The sequence below is a fragment of the Vespula pensylvanica genome, chromosome 2, assembly GCF_014466175.1.
Source record: "Vespula pensylvanica isolate Volc-1 chromosome 2, ASM1446617v1, whole genome shotgun sequence".
NCBI classification, from domain to species: Eukaryota; Metazoa; Arthropoda; class Insecta; order Hymenoptera; family Vespidae; genus Vespula; species Vespula pensylvanica.
The window spans coordinates 17777530-17793443 of NC_057686.1; the positions used below are offsets into that span (position 1 = coordinate 17777530).

The 15914-nt window shown below is 31.8% G+C and overlaps 3 protein-coding genes across 5 annotated transcripts in view; all 3 read right to left on the minus strand.

The window, feature by feature from the left end:
• Window positions 1-2375, minus strand: part of LOC122637971 (diacylglycerol kinase 1) — an 83280-nt gene extending 80905 nt beyond the window's left edge. The window contains exon 1 of the mRNA XM_043830538.1: window positions 2126-2375. The gene's annotated coding sequence lies outside the window, so the exon portion shown is untranslated. The remainder of the gene's footprint in view (window positions 1-2125) is intronic.
• A 2871-nt stretch (window positions 2376-5246) lies between these two features.
• LOC122637973 (steroidogenic acute regulatory protein-like) lies at window positions 5247-11350 on the minus strand. 2 transcript variants are annotated; one of them, XM_043830541.1, is made up of 11 exons: window positions 11213-11350; window positions 9487-9733; window positions 8811-8891; window positions 8471-8548; window positions 8332-8385; window positions 8108-8240; window positions 7703-7926; window positions 6677-6832; window positions 6464-6568; window positions 6179-6354; window positions 5247-6053 (listed from the first exon to the last, which is right to left on the minus strand). In XM_043830541.1, the coding sequence occupies exons 2-11, from the start codon at window positions 9730-9732 to the stop codon at window positions 5846-5848; spliced, it is 1461 nt and encodes a 486-aa protein (XP_043686476.1). In that variant the 5' UTR covers window position 9733; window positions 11213-11350; the 3' UTR covers window positions 5247-5845. The 2 variants fall into 2 exon arrangements, with proteins under 2 accessions (XP_043686476.1, XP_043686475.1); XM_043830540.1 differs by having other exon boundaries at window positions 9487-9767; window positions 11213-11347.
• On the minus strand, window positions 10702-14233 carry LOC122637974 (NAD kinase 2, mitochondrial). Of its 2 annotated transcripts, none has more exons than XM_043830542.1 (6): window positions 14077-14233; window positions 13267-13564; window positions 12877-13200; window positions 12718-12799; window positions 12363-12627; window positions 10702-12262 (listed from the first exon to the last, which is right to left on the minus strand). In XM_043830542.1, exons 1-6 carry the CDS (start codon window positions 14114-14116, stop codon window positions 12033-12035), a joined length of 1239 nt encoding a protein of 412 aa, XP_043686477.1. In that variant the 5' UTR covers window positions 14117-14233; the 3' UTR covers window positions 10702-12032. The 2 variants fall into 2 exon arrangements, with proteins under 2 accessions (XP_043686477.1, XP_043686479.1); XM_043830544.1 differs by having other exon boundaries at window positions 12070-12262; window positions 12336-12627.
• Between the last annotated feature and the right edge of the window lie 1681 nt (window positions 14234-15914).

Consider the following 15914-nt stretch of genomic DNA (forward strand, 5'->3'; position numbering starts at 1 on the left):
TCTCTCTCTCTCTCTCTCTCTCTCTCTCTCTCTCTCTCTTTCACACACACACATACACTATCTATCTATCTATCTATCTATCTATCTATCTATCTGTATGTATGTATGTATACGCCCATCTTTTCATCCAGGTATGTATGACATGTACATCTGATATGTATGTATGTTTATATATATATATATATATATATATATTCCACGAATGGTGCAATCACTGTATGTATTGGGTATAGAGGGTGTCTCATTCGACCATTGGGAAGATACACGTAATTTTCCATTCGAAACATTTTTTTTATTTTCTACAATTATTCTTTCATAAAAAGAAAAAGAAAGAAAAAGAAGAAGTAGAAGAGAGTGATTAAGAAAATGTTTCATTTCGAGAAATATCTATTTCTGAAAGTATAAGAGAGAAATTTTCTATTAAAAAGAGGGAGAGGGAGAGGGAGAGAGAGAGAGAGAGAGAGAGAGAGAGAGAGAGAGAGAGAGAAAGGAAGAAAGAGAAAGAAAACAGGAAAAAAAAATAGAAAAAAAGTAACGAAGTGACTAATTTTAGAGGAAACAGCTTGTAACGCTTCAAACGAGACACCCTGTTTATATGTATTTGTATATACGCATATACGTGTATATACATATGCATATAGTATATATCCATATATGTATCCACACAAATATACGTGCATCCACATATATATATTCGTATATATGTATTATGTGTACGAGAAGTCCTGCTCTTAGAACACGTGCACGCGCGTGGTATCTTTGAATATCAAATTTCTAACCTTAATAAATAGATACAACGAGAGAGAAAGACAGACAGACAGACAGACAGACAGACAGACAGACAAATAGACAGAGAGAGAGAAAGAGAGGGAGGGAGAGAAGACAGAATATTGAAAAAAATCTTCTACAAGCAAAGCTTTTCTTTCTTTGTAGTATTCACGTACATACGTATATAACCTATATCTTTTCTATTTTAATCCTAACACATTATCAAAACCCTGTAAGTTTTCAAGTATGCATTCCTACGGAATAGGATAAGTAAAAAAGAAAAAAGAAAGAGAGAGAGAGAGAGAGAGAGAGAGAGAGAGAGAGAGAGAGAGAAAAGGAGAGACGTAAAATAGAGTAGTAAACGTAAACTTCCGTTTTCTTTGAGAGTATAACGAACCTATTACGCGTTACGAAATAAATAAGAGAAGAGTAACACGATAGAAAGAAATATGTGGGAAGAGAGTAACGGGGATGACTTACGAGCACTTTCATCGCGTATATATATATATATATGTATATACATATCGAATATCATAAATCGAAGGTCCTCTTCACTACTAACGAAAAACGATCCAATGATTTTCGAGGACTTTCGATAAGATTATTAAGCGAGAAACTCTCAAGTGTAATATCGCGACACCGTAATCGCGCAACGTTTATTCGTATTACGTAGTACCGTAGGTAGGATGTTTTTGACTAGCGTAGTAAATGGACAGGCTGTATCGGCAGGAAACAGAGCGTTATTAAAAAATATATATACATATGTGTGTGTGTGTGTGTGTGTGTGTGTGTGTGTATATACACACACACATCATACATCAGCAAACAAATAAAGAAAAAGCTTCGATTTCGTCTTCTCGAATTTTCGTCGATAAATATGATAATTCATTGGCAAATAAAACGAATCCTTGAAAGCAACATTGTCGTTTAATTGAAATCGATCTAATTCGAAATATAACACGATCTATCATAAAAGAATTAGAGCCATTAAAGGAAAATAATCTATTAAATCGTATTATCGAATCAAGAAATTAATTATCTCTCTCTCTTTCTCCCTCGAGGAAGAAAGAGAGTATAATAAACATGGACGTGTGTTGTAAACCGATAACGATTCTTTTTTGTTGTTTATATTTACATATACTCGTAAAATGTTTTAATATCTTAATAATCTATGAAACGTAATAATCGTTCGTTATTAATATATCACATCGTGTCTTCGTTAAGTGGTTAACGAGATAAAGAAAGGTATAAATGGATGAAAGCACATGAAAAAAAAAAAAAAAAAAGAAAGAAAAGAAAGAAGAAAAGAAAAGAAGAAAAATGTGAACAGAAGGAAAAAGGACAAAAAGAGACTTACCATTCCTGCGCCATAGCGCGCGCTTCCTCCAACCGGTGTGTCCTTACGTTTCCGGCATTGTCATGGCTCGTCTCTTCCCTCTATTTCTCTGTCTCGTTCTCTCGTTGAGTCCTTCGCAGTCTCCTTTCGTCTCAGTCAGTCCTTCTATCTTCCTTTCTGCTATTATCACACACTAATATTCGAAAATCCGTTCTAATCGAACAAATCCTCGGTCTGATAATCGGCTCGAAAGGAAAAACAAAAAAAAAAAAAAAAAGTACGTCGAAACGTTTTAAGACGAAAAAACGTTCTTCGAGTCCTGTCGATTAAAACGAAGAAAAACGAAAGTTATCGTTTTTAGAAATAATCGGAAATATCGATACGAGCGTAAAAATAATGCTAATAATAATAATGATAGTAAGAAGAATCGTGCGGTTAACGATACGTTAAAAGATTATATTGACGTAAGTCACACGAGAAAACACGTACGAGATGTGTACACGCTCGTGGCGCGGGACCGACTGGCTCGGTCCTCCTCGTACGGACCCGTAACCCCCGCCACAGCGCCACCTGCCCGCCCACCAACCAATCGTGCTTATCGCCTATATACAACCTACACGCGTATATCTTTCTCCCTACTTCTTTCGCCGAACAGTTTTCGTATATTTTCGCGGTGTTGCGCACCTGCGCAACGACGGACCTACGAACGTTTCAAAAAAAAAAAGTAACCTGTATCGTAATAATATCAAAGGAGAATAAAAAGATCGTTGAAAGATAATGTGGAGGATAATTTATTTATATTCTTTTTCTACCGTCGAAAGGAAGCTTCGAAAGAAAAGAGAAAAAGAAGTAAAGAAAGAAAAGGAAAAAAAGAAAGCAAGATGGCGACTGCGCGATTTTCTTTTTTTTTTTTTTGTTTTTGGTTTTTGCGCGAAATACGAATTTTCCAGCCTTAATCGTACCGCCATCTTTCGCGCTTCTTTTCTGTTCTTCTTCTTCTTCTTCTTTTTTTTTTTTTTTTTTTCTTAAGAGTTTACTACCGATCGATGTGTTTTATTTTTATTCTTCTCGAAAGAGAGATAAATCATATATTCTAAAAAGAATTCAGTTCGCGTCGAGTTGATTTTCGCTCGTTTGACCTATTTTATTCTTTAGTCATACACACACACACACACACGCATACGAATAACGAGAAGGAGCACATCATCGTACTCGATGAACGTCGATCTTTATCGAACATTATGACGGACTCGTAAGTGCGTAGGTGGCAGACACAGATATCAAAACGACCATCGTTTCTCTTCCTTAGACGTTAGAATCCTCTATCGTCAAGTTTTCCGACGCGGAAAAGGTTATATTTAACTTAAGACGAGAGACGCGACGAAGTGTCCATGAAAAGACGATGAAGTAAAATAGTAAGGATATCTGTTGAAGTTCTACAGGTTATATAAACCCTCGTCATGTCTGTCTTAACGAGAAACGAAACGAAACGAAACGAAACGAAACTAAACTGAACTGAATTGTACTACTGAACTAAACTAAACTAAAATGAAATAAACTAAGCTAAACTAAACTAAACTAAACTAAACTGAACTAAAACTAAACTAAAATTCGGTCCTCACGAGTAAAATCTTCTCTCGTCACTCGCTTAACTATTTATATCGTTCTTCGATAAAGTTATTATCCCTGCTAAGTTGATTCCTTTGTCATAAACGGTATGCATGTACACGCAAAGAAAGTGGATATTAAATTTTACTTGATCGATCCAACTTTCTTTTAGTTTTGTTAGTTTACGAAATCGTTACATGCGACACGAACGTCGCTGACGTTCTTTTTAACACAGCCATTAAAACGTTCGGTAGATAGTTCGGTCGATACTAAATCTCTTAAACTTTATATGAAAGATCCTGTTCTACTCCAAGTTTCTTTTCTTCTCTTTATTTGTCTTTTTTTTTTTCTCTTGTAAGCGTACTTTAGTTCGTTTAAATTTTTTAAACGAACCAGCTTAAACCTGATAGCTGAAAAAAAAAAAGAAAGAAACATGGCTACCTTTATCCTTGGTGTCCTCTTGATAATTCTGTTGGAATAATAATAATAGTAATAGTAATAATAATAATAATAATAATAATAATAATAATAATAATAATAATAATAATAATAATGATGATGGTGATGATAATAATAATCATAAAAAAATAAGTAAGCAACGATCGTTATTATCGTTCCCAAGATAACCGTTCGTAGTTTCCTCGTTGAAATTTGATACTAACTTCTTACACAATGGTCACAGTTATATAAGATAATCAAGCTTGACTTAATCATTTACGTTCAATTCAATGGACAATTCGCACGACAAAGAGTTTCTCTAATTTCTTCTTTTCTTTTCATCGTTCTTCGTTCTTTTAGTTTTCTTGATATATCACCTATAATAGCGTTTCTCGATTATGTAAAAAATGTATCAATTACAAAATGATAGGAAATAATTTTGTCTAAAAGCGTATTTATGTATATTTAAATTTGACGTTTAACGAACCATCTCAAATAAAATTGATCACATGGCAAAATCATTTTACATTCAAAACGTATTAGCTCAACTCCGTGTATGTATATGTATGAGATCGATTATACACATTGTTTATGTATGTACAGTGGACGTTTTTGAATAATCTCAAACGCATTACTCGTTTCATTCATCACGCACAGGAACTTTACTTCTATTATCTTTCTTTCTTTTTCTTTTTTTGTTTTTGTTTTTTATGGAATATTAGGAATGTTGAAATACAACGTTTATGCAAAAACGTAAACGATTTATAATAAATGTTTTTAGCCTGTTAATTATGTAAATAAATCATTGATAATTGTCTCTCTCTCTCTCTCTCTTTTTCTCGGAAGAATTGCATAATTAATTGGTCAAATTCCCATTCGACCAAAATAAACATGTATGTATATTTTTATGTATATATATATATATATGTATAGTAGTAATAATAATAATAATAATAATAATAATAATAATTAATAATAATAATTAGTAATAATAATAGTAATAATAATAATAATAATTAGTAATAATAATAATAATAATAATAATAATAATTAGTAATAAAAATAATAATAAAGGATACACGGTAGCAAAAAGGAATTATACATAAAAGTCAATATATTTACATTGTTAAGAATATCACGAATTCCGCTTAGAGATGATTAATATTATCTTATCGATTATTAACTCGTTCCTACTGCATCTTATGGTTTATCAATGAAACACGCCAAATTTGATGAATCGATGAAGCAGAAATTATAACGAAGAATAAAATATATTAGTAAAGATATTTTTTTTTTTTTTTTTCGTAATAGAACACTTCGGCACCACGTTCCTCGAACTCTCTCCCTCCCTCTCTCTCTCTCGTCATCCCTCTCTACTCCTTTTGAACTCGCTCACCTTTCTTAAATAGAACTTATCGCTCATTTCTTTTACCTTATTTTTTATTAATTATTTCCTTTCTTTTTTTTTCCTTTTTAGTTTTTTTTTTCCTCATTTCATTTCGAATAAAATGCAAAGCGTATAGAAGAAAGGCTATCTTTGTATGTACCTCGAGAAAGTGAAATGTCGATTTGTGATTTTTTCTTCGATGTTTCCATACATACACGAATGATTATTAATTTGTTCGTCCGTTCATATAACACATAATTGTCATGATAAACTCTTTTTCAATAGGACAACACAAACTTGTGATACTTTTACGTATTAGCGTGTCTCTGATACTCGTCCAAATACTTTCTCAAATATGACATAAAATCTACTAAGGCTGTGGATAACGATCTGTCCACAACTTTTTGAGGTAGCCAACCTTTTAGATTGGTATTAAGGATCCAAGTGAAACGACACTTGCTAGAATCACCGTCTGTTAATTCCTCGGCTGCCCAACAACTCACGCCATTTTCACCCCTTTAAAAAGAGACAAAAAAAAAAAAAAGAAAGAACGGGACAAAACAAAACAAAAAATACATATCTCATCAATATATAAGAAATTAAACGAATATTATGGATTATCGATTCTTTTTCTAACTCACCTGGTAACATTTTTACGATTTGGAAATGATTTCAATGTCACCGACATACCACTACTGATGTAATAATTACCATACTTGTTACGATATCTCAAAATAATAAAATCTCGTGCACCGATTAGTCCACCACCTTGAGGACTCGTCGCTTGATAAATTATATCTGTGTTTTCGTCGATTTGCTATAATAAAAGCAAACCATATGTATATGTGTATATATATATATATATATATATATATTATTCTCTAATCATTTGAAATCAAAATTAGATATCACAAATCGAGTGGTACCTGCAATTTCATCGACTCAGTTACGAGTTTATTCCATGATGGTGCTGCTTCGACACCATCGAATAACCAATTGATTAACATATTGGCAGGCGCATCTACTATACCCTAATATAAAGAAATAATATTTATTTATAAAAAAAAACTTATATATATATATATATATATATATATATATATATATATATGCTTGAACGTGTAAATCGTATCACTTACTGTAATTTTCATTATTTTTCCTTCTGGTTTATTGGTTTGCATATATGAAACGACATCACCCTTTGACGTTGTCGTTTCTAATTTCCACTCTTTGGACATTAATAACTCATAACAATTTTTTAATAACGTTTCAGCCGTCATTTTATATTCCTCAATCTAAAAAAGAAAGAAAGAAAAACACGAAATAAATAAATAAATAAATAAATAAATAAATAAATAAATGTAAAACAATCGATCCACACAGAAGAGAAATAAATTACAATTCTATGAGATCATGTGTAAACGATAATTGACAATACAAAGAATATTCCATAAATGGTAAATACTTTACTCATACTTTAGAATCATATTCTGAATCATAATCGAATCTCATTACTTGGAAAATTATTCGTAATCCGTGCATTATCCTTGCGTAAAACTTACAGCTGATTTCGTAGATTCGATCGACGATTTTTCGACACGATTTTCTTTGGAATCCATAGATCTTTCTTTTCCCTTATCACCGAAGAAGAAACTTTTAATAAAGTTAACGTTACAAGCATTCAAAATAAAAGATCTCATTGTTAACATTTCTTAATTCGTACAAAACTATTTCAAATAATGATTCGCCGAAAAAAAGAGAAAATAAAAAATTAGAAAGAAAGAAAGAAAGAAAGAAATTCTATACAAGTTTCGTCTAACCGTTTAAATAATTTCACGTGTCATATAAATAATCTATGATAGTATTCGATTACTGCACTTTACACAATATCTCCCAGATTAGTTTCATAGTAGACTAAATGTAATCCGATTCTTTGATACTCTTTTATACTCAATCAATGGAATTAGTCACAGTACTTTCTTTGTTTACCATTAAAGGAGCTCGACGTTTATAACCAACTTCAGCGAGCGAGAATATTTTTAAGGTAATTAGTTACGTATTAACGTTGAAAAAAATAAATAAACAAACAAACAAACAAACAAACAAACAAACAAACAAACAAACGATCAAACAAGAAAACATTCAACATAAAATTAAAAACAAACCTTATCGGCTGTTAATTTTGGTAACGACTTAGGAATAAATATTTCATTTGTCCTCGATATTCTTCTAATGGCGTCTTGCCTCCTAGCGAATTCGTCTTCCGTATCAGAGTGAGCTGGAGAATCCATAGGCGTGTAAAAGGTACGCGAAGGTTCGATCGAACTATATTGACGTGGATCCGCGGTATCAGCTTGAATGAGAGGCGCTCTTTCCGCGTTCGACATATCTAAAAAAAAAAAAAAAAAAAAAATTCGATAACGAATGGATTAAATATATATGTATATTTTTTATATATATATATATATATATATATATATAAATTAGATATATCTCTAAAAATAAATAGAAATTTTTCTCTATCTATCTATTTATTTATTTATCTATTTATTTATCTATTTATCTCTTACTTTGAATCCAATTAATAACATGAGTTTCTTGAGGTATCACACGGAAATCAAAGAACCAAGCTTCCGCCCACGAAAGAATGAAAGACGTTAGTATCAATAGTACTTGAAAAACTGGCTGTTTGCAAGCTAACCACTGAAATTCATTCAAAGTTTCTATATAACAATATCGTTCGATGAATATTTATATTGTTATATCAACGATATACTCAGGATGCGCGACTTACGTCGAAAAGAAAAACTTTGGCGAGTAAGAAGGCACAGGTTGTAGCAGTCGTTAACTGTAATAAACGAAATTACATTTTATTTTTCCGATTGTATAAAAATTAAACTTTATAATTTTGTAGATACGAGATTTATACTTACGGCTACGATGATCCAATGATTTAAGTAGAGTAATGCGTAAAATAGTAACAACACCGTGAACCTGCATATCGCTGCCATCTGAGAAGACGAAATCCGTAAATTTCTGTTTCCTCAGCAAGAATAACGAAATGTCATTCGTATAATCAAATTTTTTTTTTTCTGTTTCTCTCTCTCTCTCTCTCTCTTTCTTTTCTTTTTCTTTTTAATTTTAATCCTTTTTTTTCTCTCTCTATTTCTGATCAAATGAAAAGAAAGAGAAAAGAAAAAGGAGAGAAAAAAAGAAAAGAAAAAAAAAAAAGAAAAAAAAAGAAAAGAAAAGAAAAAGACATCTTATTCTTACCACAATATCGAAGAGGGACGTCTTTATATGATAATGTACAACCTGATTAATAAAAGCAGTTTCCAGATTTTCCCCGGCTATCTAAAAGAACAATACGTCATAAATAAAATGTTTAACTATTTAACGTTAATAATAATAATAATAATAATAATAAAGGGGGAGGGACACGTTGACCGGTTATAACGATTCTACCAATACTTTACATACTCGTGCGACTTATGTAATCAATTATAAAACTATGATAATAAAATAACTATAACTATAAAACTAAAATAAATATAATCGTATGCAAGTAATTGTTACATTAGCAAAAAATTCGTAAAATTCTTATTCTTTTCTTCTTTCTTTCCTTCTCTACTAATCAGAATCAAATTATATATATATATATATATATATATATATATATATTAAAAGATGTAAGTAAATATTATTCATCGTTCCTTTGTTAATATTATTCAGCTTAATCTTGATATCATATCAGTTCATCTGAGAATTTAACATTTGATTATAGAATAGATATAAACGCACAAATTACGGACATTTTGATTCTGACGAATAAAATTGAATAAATAAATAAATAAATAAATAAATAAATAAATAAATAAATAAATAAAATGATGAATACAAGGAGAAAGAAATTTCCCGCGCTTTTTCAAACGAACCAAACAAAACTCACCATACTACAAATTAGCCACATAAGCACGGTCAAAAGAAGATCGAAGGTTACGAAGAGACAAAAGAAACGACGAACGTTCGACATCCTGCCGTCTTGTCTCGCACCAGCTATTAGATCCTCGCTAAGAACAATGTCGGACGTTCTGGTTAAACTTTGTTGCGTGTATGAACTTCTTTGGGAATTAATCGAACCGCTTAAGATGTTCTCCACCGCGCTCCTTATATTTTGTCTATCATCTTCTTCCATCCTGCGACAATTCCTCGGAAATAGACAACGGTGACCTGTTCAACGTATTCAATATGTATTTTCTTTTATTCTTTTTTTTTTTTTCTTATTTTCTTTTTTATTTATTTGTTTCCTTTTTTTTTTCTTCTTCTTTTTCTCAACGGAATAAGATAAAAATTCTATGAAGGATTTTAATAAATAATTATATGACGAATCAAATACCATCTTTTAACTTAATGTAATAAGTCGTGGACACTTTGACAATTGTATAATTTTTCATTCTTGTTGATGCGTCTCTCTCTCTCTTTATGTGCGAGTTGTATGTATGTATGTATGTATGTATGTATGTGTGTGTGTGAATAAGTGCTGAATATGGATGTATGTGTGTGTGTGTACGTGCGGCGTATACGTATTTAACAATTACATATGCGCTTCCGATAATTTTTGAATAGTTTTCTTTATACTCTACTATTACGAAAGAAGAATACAACGAGGAACGTCCATACGATTTCAATGTCTTCGACTTCGATAGAACGTGTGAAAGTTCGAACGTCGATTAGATATGTAAATAAACATAACTTATATCCGATCGTAACCACACATTCTTCTTTGAGATAATACAGTTACTATTAGATATCGTATTACATTGAAATATATATCGAAAATATGCGTTTAACGAATCTCGATCGATATATTTGTTCTTTTTATCTAACCGTTTCTTTTTACTAACGATATTATTTTATGAACGACAAATTCGATCGAAATGATAAAATCTTGTCAATGAAAAAGTATATATATGTACATATATATATATATATACATATATATACTTTATATATATATATATATATATTTGCGAAGGGTCTACATACAAATGTACATACATACGTACATACATACATACACATATATATATATATATATTTCGATCTTTTGTTTATAAACAGATATAATATGTATCAGGATTGATTAGGCGCTTATCAGAGAAAAAAGAGTGCAACAGTTGATTTTATTGATAGACGCGATACAAGGTTTAATAATTTCTTTTCATTATTCCTATCGTCAAACTACGTCATCGTTAATTAGCACTCACGTATAAAATAACTTAACATGAATTTAATTTTTTTTCAATCGTACGTTCGATCCTCGAACGATCGAACGTCGATAGAAAAACATGGCTGCAACGACCGTTGGTACAAATATTTGAGTTACGATGGTTGTCACCAACGATGATACGTTCTAACCTCAAAATACAAAACGTTACGTGTGTATATCCATTGAATAACTTTTATAATTTCATCTATCGTTTAAACGTTACTTTTATTTTTCTTTCTTTTTCTTTTTTGTTTCTTTTTTAGCGTTGTTCTTCAATAATTATTGAAACACGTGTTCGAAAAAAAGAGGATTGAATTAATAATATGAAATTGTTAATACCAACGAAGAACTCTCCTTGTTCTTTTACAATACTTTAGAAAAGCTCGAACGTCGTTCTCGTCGTTACCTTTTTTGTTTCACACCGGACCCTCATATATCCGGTTGAGAAAAATTATCGCGGCAAGCTTCCTGCACGCACATCGTAAAACGTCTCTTTCTTCGAAGATCGATCCGAATTTGCCGATCTCGCAAAGTCCAACACTTTTCATAGACTCACTTTGGATGGTGAATGGTCGTGAACGTAAACACACACGCGTCTTTCGGTCGCGACGTAACGAAGAACGATTGTCCCTCATGAGAAACTTACTTCAAGTAATTACCACTAGGCGTCGCGACCGAACGAACACTTACGAAGGTGAACGATCTCGACCGAATGCTTTCGTTTTTCTTTTTCTTCTTTTTTTCTTTGCTTTTCTATTTGGCATTTTTTTTTTTTTTCTTTCATCGTTCTTACGTGTAACATTAAAAATATATTATTTCGAAAGTATAATCGTTCTTTTTCTTTTTTTTTTTTTTTTTTTTCTCTCGAAAGACGAATCTTAGGAAAATATATTTAATATTCTTATAATTGTTTACATTTATACATACGTGATTAAATTACTGTCGGTGTCCCTTTTTAAGAAACATATGGACGTAAAATAGATTAAATGCAACCTCCAAAGTTTTTAAACCGTCTTCAAGATTAACGGAGAGAATGGTTATTTTTTAAATGCTGCAAAAAAATTAAATATTCGTAACGAAAGATACGATTGATGGCTATCTTTCATAAAAATTTCTGTAACTGTCTTTCCCCGCGCCAATTCTTTCTTATATGTTATTATTGTTTTTAAATTCACTGATCGTGCTGTTTGATTACAGTCGAATCTTTTTTATATCCTCACGTACGATCAGAGAAGAATAATACTTCGCAGTGCACCTTCCGGATCTATCTTAAATTCTGCCGTTGTACCTAAATTGAACTGTACCGCAATACCACCGTCTAATACCAATCCTCCATTCATGCACAAAGATCTTATTGTTAACTTTTTACAAAAATTGAATCGCTCCAAGCTCTTTTGGGCTTGAAATCCTTTTGTTACGTTTAAATCTCGTATAGCATAACCAATATTTTGTGCTTCTAAAAGGGAAAAATAAAATTTACTGTGTAAAGTACAATAAGGAAACCGATATATATATATATATATATTTACCTCTACTCTAATCGTTTTGTATCGTACCTGGACTAAAATGTAAGCTATGATTAAACTTGGAACATATTTTATCTATATCAGTTTTTGTAAAATTCGTGCGACCATTTAATAAACTAAATATTTGACGCACGAGCTGTGGGTGAATACTATTTATAGCCTTATACCAAGACGTCGACCCTGTGCCCGTACTTATGCAAATACCAGAACTTTTAATTCTATGGAAATTTTCTTCGTCGTCAAATTTAATTAACAAATTGCTCATCTTTGCTGCAAACACTTCGGCCACGAACGCCTGAAACAAGATACTTGCGTCATAAATGAAATATATCCATGTTTCGGATAATAGCTCTATAACATTTAAAATAAAATTAAAATAACACACTTCATTTAGTGCTAGCCATGGCAATACTCTTTCGTTTAACTGATTCGCATTAGTTGGTTTAAGTCGTCCATGGGAAAAGAATCTGTCGATGAAAGATCGCTCGTGTAAGATAAAAGATAAGTATTAAAGATACGTTATAGTTTAATTCCTTCTATATACCTTTCCACGCCAAGAAAATTCTTTTCTTCGTGCATGTGGAAAGGTGGATCCCAAATTCCTTCTCCTTTCAAAGTAATTCTAATTCTAGATCTCATAAGTACATCGTATTGTCCTGCTTTTAATAATTCAAAGATTCGAGGTATATGATTCGTATAATAAGACGGCAACATCAAGAAACCCTCCGAATTGCGAGGATAAGAATTAATGCCTAGTATAGGCGTTTTATCGTCGAATATTAAATTGGCGGCTAAAAGAAAAGTACCATCGCCGCCGATGGGGAGAACTAAGTCAGCCCACATAATGTCGGTACTGTTAATGGTGCTCCTGAAAAGAAAAAAGACAAAAGTAGTTAAAAGAATTTCTATGATTATTAGAGTCGTTACGACTTACCTATCGACTTTCTTGTATTCAATGTTAAGTTTGTTAAGTATCTTCGTTACCTCATTTTCAATATCTTTAGTCGCACGATAAGTATCGAACAATAAATCATAATCGGAGCCTTTCTCCAACAATTTATTTTTAAATTGTTCTTCATTTAAACTGGGTTCGCGTAATTTTTCAAAACAATATCGAGTCAATTTAGCAACGATGAGAACTTTCTTTGGAACGAAGCTCGATGCATTTCGTAAGAATACTCCTAAGCTCTTACGAAGATACGTCGGTTGAGACTGAAGGATCTGCAACGTTCCTACAAAGATACAACGACTCTTCATTCACGTGCTTATGAAGCACGTGTGTGACACAGTCTATAAGTCAATAATCGATCAACTCCGTTATAAGTATAATTAGGAAATATTCCATTTACAAGTTCGATGACTAATAATTGCTCTTTGAAGCAATATCTTGACACATACATACGTAACCATATTTATCATACTATCTGATAAATTGAAACGAACGCGAGATTTACTTGGCAATGTTACTAACGTACAACCTTTTATTGACACAGCAGTCTCCTACGATTATTTCGTTTTAAATTAATAAAGAAACACGAGACATATTTACTTATTAACCCAAAAAAAAAAAAAAAACAAATATATACGTATATATGAAATATATAACAGTTATCAACCGGTGTATCGATTATCTTGAAATAACCCCGAAACTTCACAGCACTTGATTTCTAAATTAACAGATACGTGTATCTATATCGTAGTAAGAAATAAATGACGTAATAAAAGAAAAATAAGAAAATCTCACCTACGGTTGTACTCCGAAGAAGACAACCGAAAACAGTCATCGCACACGCCGATCGACGTGCTCGCGACGTTTAAACGAATCTCAACAAAAACAATTGAAGACACGACGAAATATTTCTCGATGACGATGGGAGCGCCGCGTAGCGGAAATTCGATGTATCTCTATTGCGAGACAGGTTAAACGCACTTTGTATTTCCCGCGATATTCGCGATCGTCATATGTCCCATCGAAGTTTTCATTAATTTCGACCATCTTTTTTATTTGTCGGGCACATTCGTTTTGAAAAATTATTAATAAAATTATCAATGAAGAAATGTTTACGTCTGGAATCTCTCCAAGTGATTAAAGTAAGTAAACGTTAACGAAAATAAATGATCCAACTGTACGGATACACGCTTCGCTTACACTTTATTAATTCATTTGCAATACATTAATTAAGTCTGTTTAAATAGCATCGAGGCTACCTAACGTACGCCTTCGTTTATACTATAGACAATCATCTAACTTAGATCTTTCTCTCACTTTCTGGCTCTCCGTGGTTCTCGCAATACATCTCTCTCTCTCTCTCTCTCTCTCTCTCTCTCTATTTTTTTTCTTTCTCTCTTTCTCACGCACACACACAAGCACGCATTTGATCTCGCGTTCACTCGTCCTCTCTTTCTCACTCTCTCTCTTTCTTTCTGTGTGTTACCATCTCACTCTTGCGCTTCCAGCCTTACACGTGCGCGCGCTTTCTTCGTTTTTTTTTATTTTATTTTATATATATATATATATATATTATATATCATATATATATATATATATATATATACCAGCTTCATTATCGATATCAGTTTTATCTTTATTGTTATTACCATTGTCAATTATCATTATACTATTATAATATATCGTAAGATCGACGTTAAAAACTAAAATTCGTATAAAAAGCGTCGTTATTCGTACTAACAATGTAACTGTGTACTATTTAAATAATAATTGGATCTTAAAAAATTATTTGTTTTTTGTCGTGTGTATGTGTGTTGGTGTGTTTTCATTCGCGAACGTACGAGAGACGTCTCTAACGCATCGTCGGCTACTAACGGTATTTATTATTTTATCTTTTCCTTCATTTTTCTCTCATCTTTCCTTTCTCTCTCTCTCTCTCTCTCTCTCTCTCTCTCTCTTTCTCTCTTTCTTTCTATCTTTCTTTATCTTTCATTCCCGACAATATTCAATTATTTCATTTCATATTTTAAATTATCGAGCATGCTCTATGAGAATCGTTCTAATGATGCAGCGAAACATAATGTAAGAACAATCGGTAAGATCGAGTCAGTATAATATAATCTTTATTTAATTCGTCCGTTAATATATTTATTTATTTTCGAAATTTTCTATCATATTATTCATTTCCTCTCTCTCTCTCTCTCTCTCTCTCTCTCTCTCTCTCTCTCTCTCTCTCTCTTTCTGTCCATCTCCCTCTCCTTCACCTCCATCTTTTTTTATTTTAAAAGAAGCCAACGAATCTCGCCGTGCGTCGATCGTTTCGATAGAAATTCTATGGGAAAGCAACGTGCGTGTAATGATACTGTTATTGTTGTTGCTGTTGTTATTATAATTATAATTATAATTATAATTATTATTATTAATATTATTATTATTATTATTATTATTATTATTATATTATTACCGACATATATGTATAATAACCGTTGATTTGCAGAAATTAATAAAAAAATATTCGTCTCCTACTCTGTTGTATCCGCAAATCAAGATTTGAAATTTTATATGTATATATATATGTATATATATCCACACACACACACACACACACACACACACACACACACACACACACA

Bases quoted from the DNA above. Each gene is read 5' to 3' on its own strand.
- LOC122637973 (XM_043830541.1), bottom strand. From the start codon at position 9,732: ATGGAAGAAGATGATAGACAAAATATAAGGAGCGCGGTGGAGAACATC. The intron at 8,549-8,810 runs GTAAGAATAAGA...TCGTCTTCTCAG, and splicing joins CGTCCCTCTTCGATATTGTG to ATGGCAGCGATATGCAGGTT. The intron at 8,386-8,470 runs GTAAGTATAAAT...CGTTTATTACAG, and splicing joins ATCATTGGATCATCGTAGCC to TTAACGACTGCTACAACCTG.
- LOC122637974 (XM_043830542.1), bottom strand. From the start codon at position 14,116: ATGACTGTTTTCGGTTGTCTTCTTCGGAGTACAACCGTAG. The intron at 12,628-12,717 runs GTGTGTTATTTT...ATCTTGTTTCAG, and splicing joins CATGGCTAGCACTAAATGAA to GCGTTCGTGGCCGAAGTGTT. The intron at 12,263-12,362 runs GTACGATACAAA...TTTCCCTTTTAG, and splicing joins TAGCTTACATTTTAGTCCAG to AAGCACAAAATATTGGTTAT.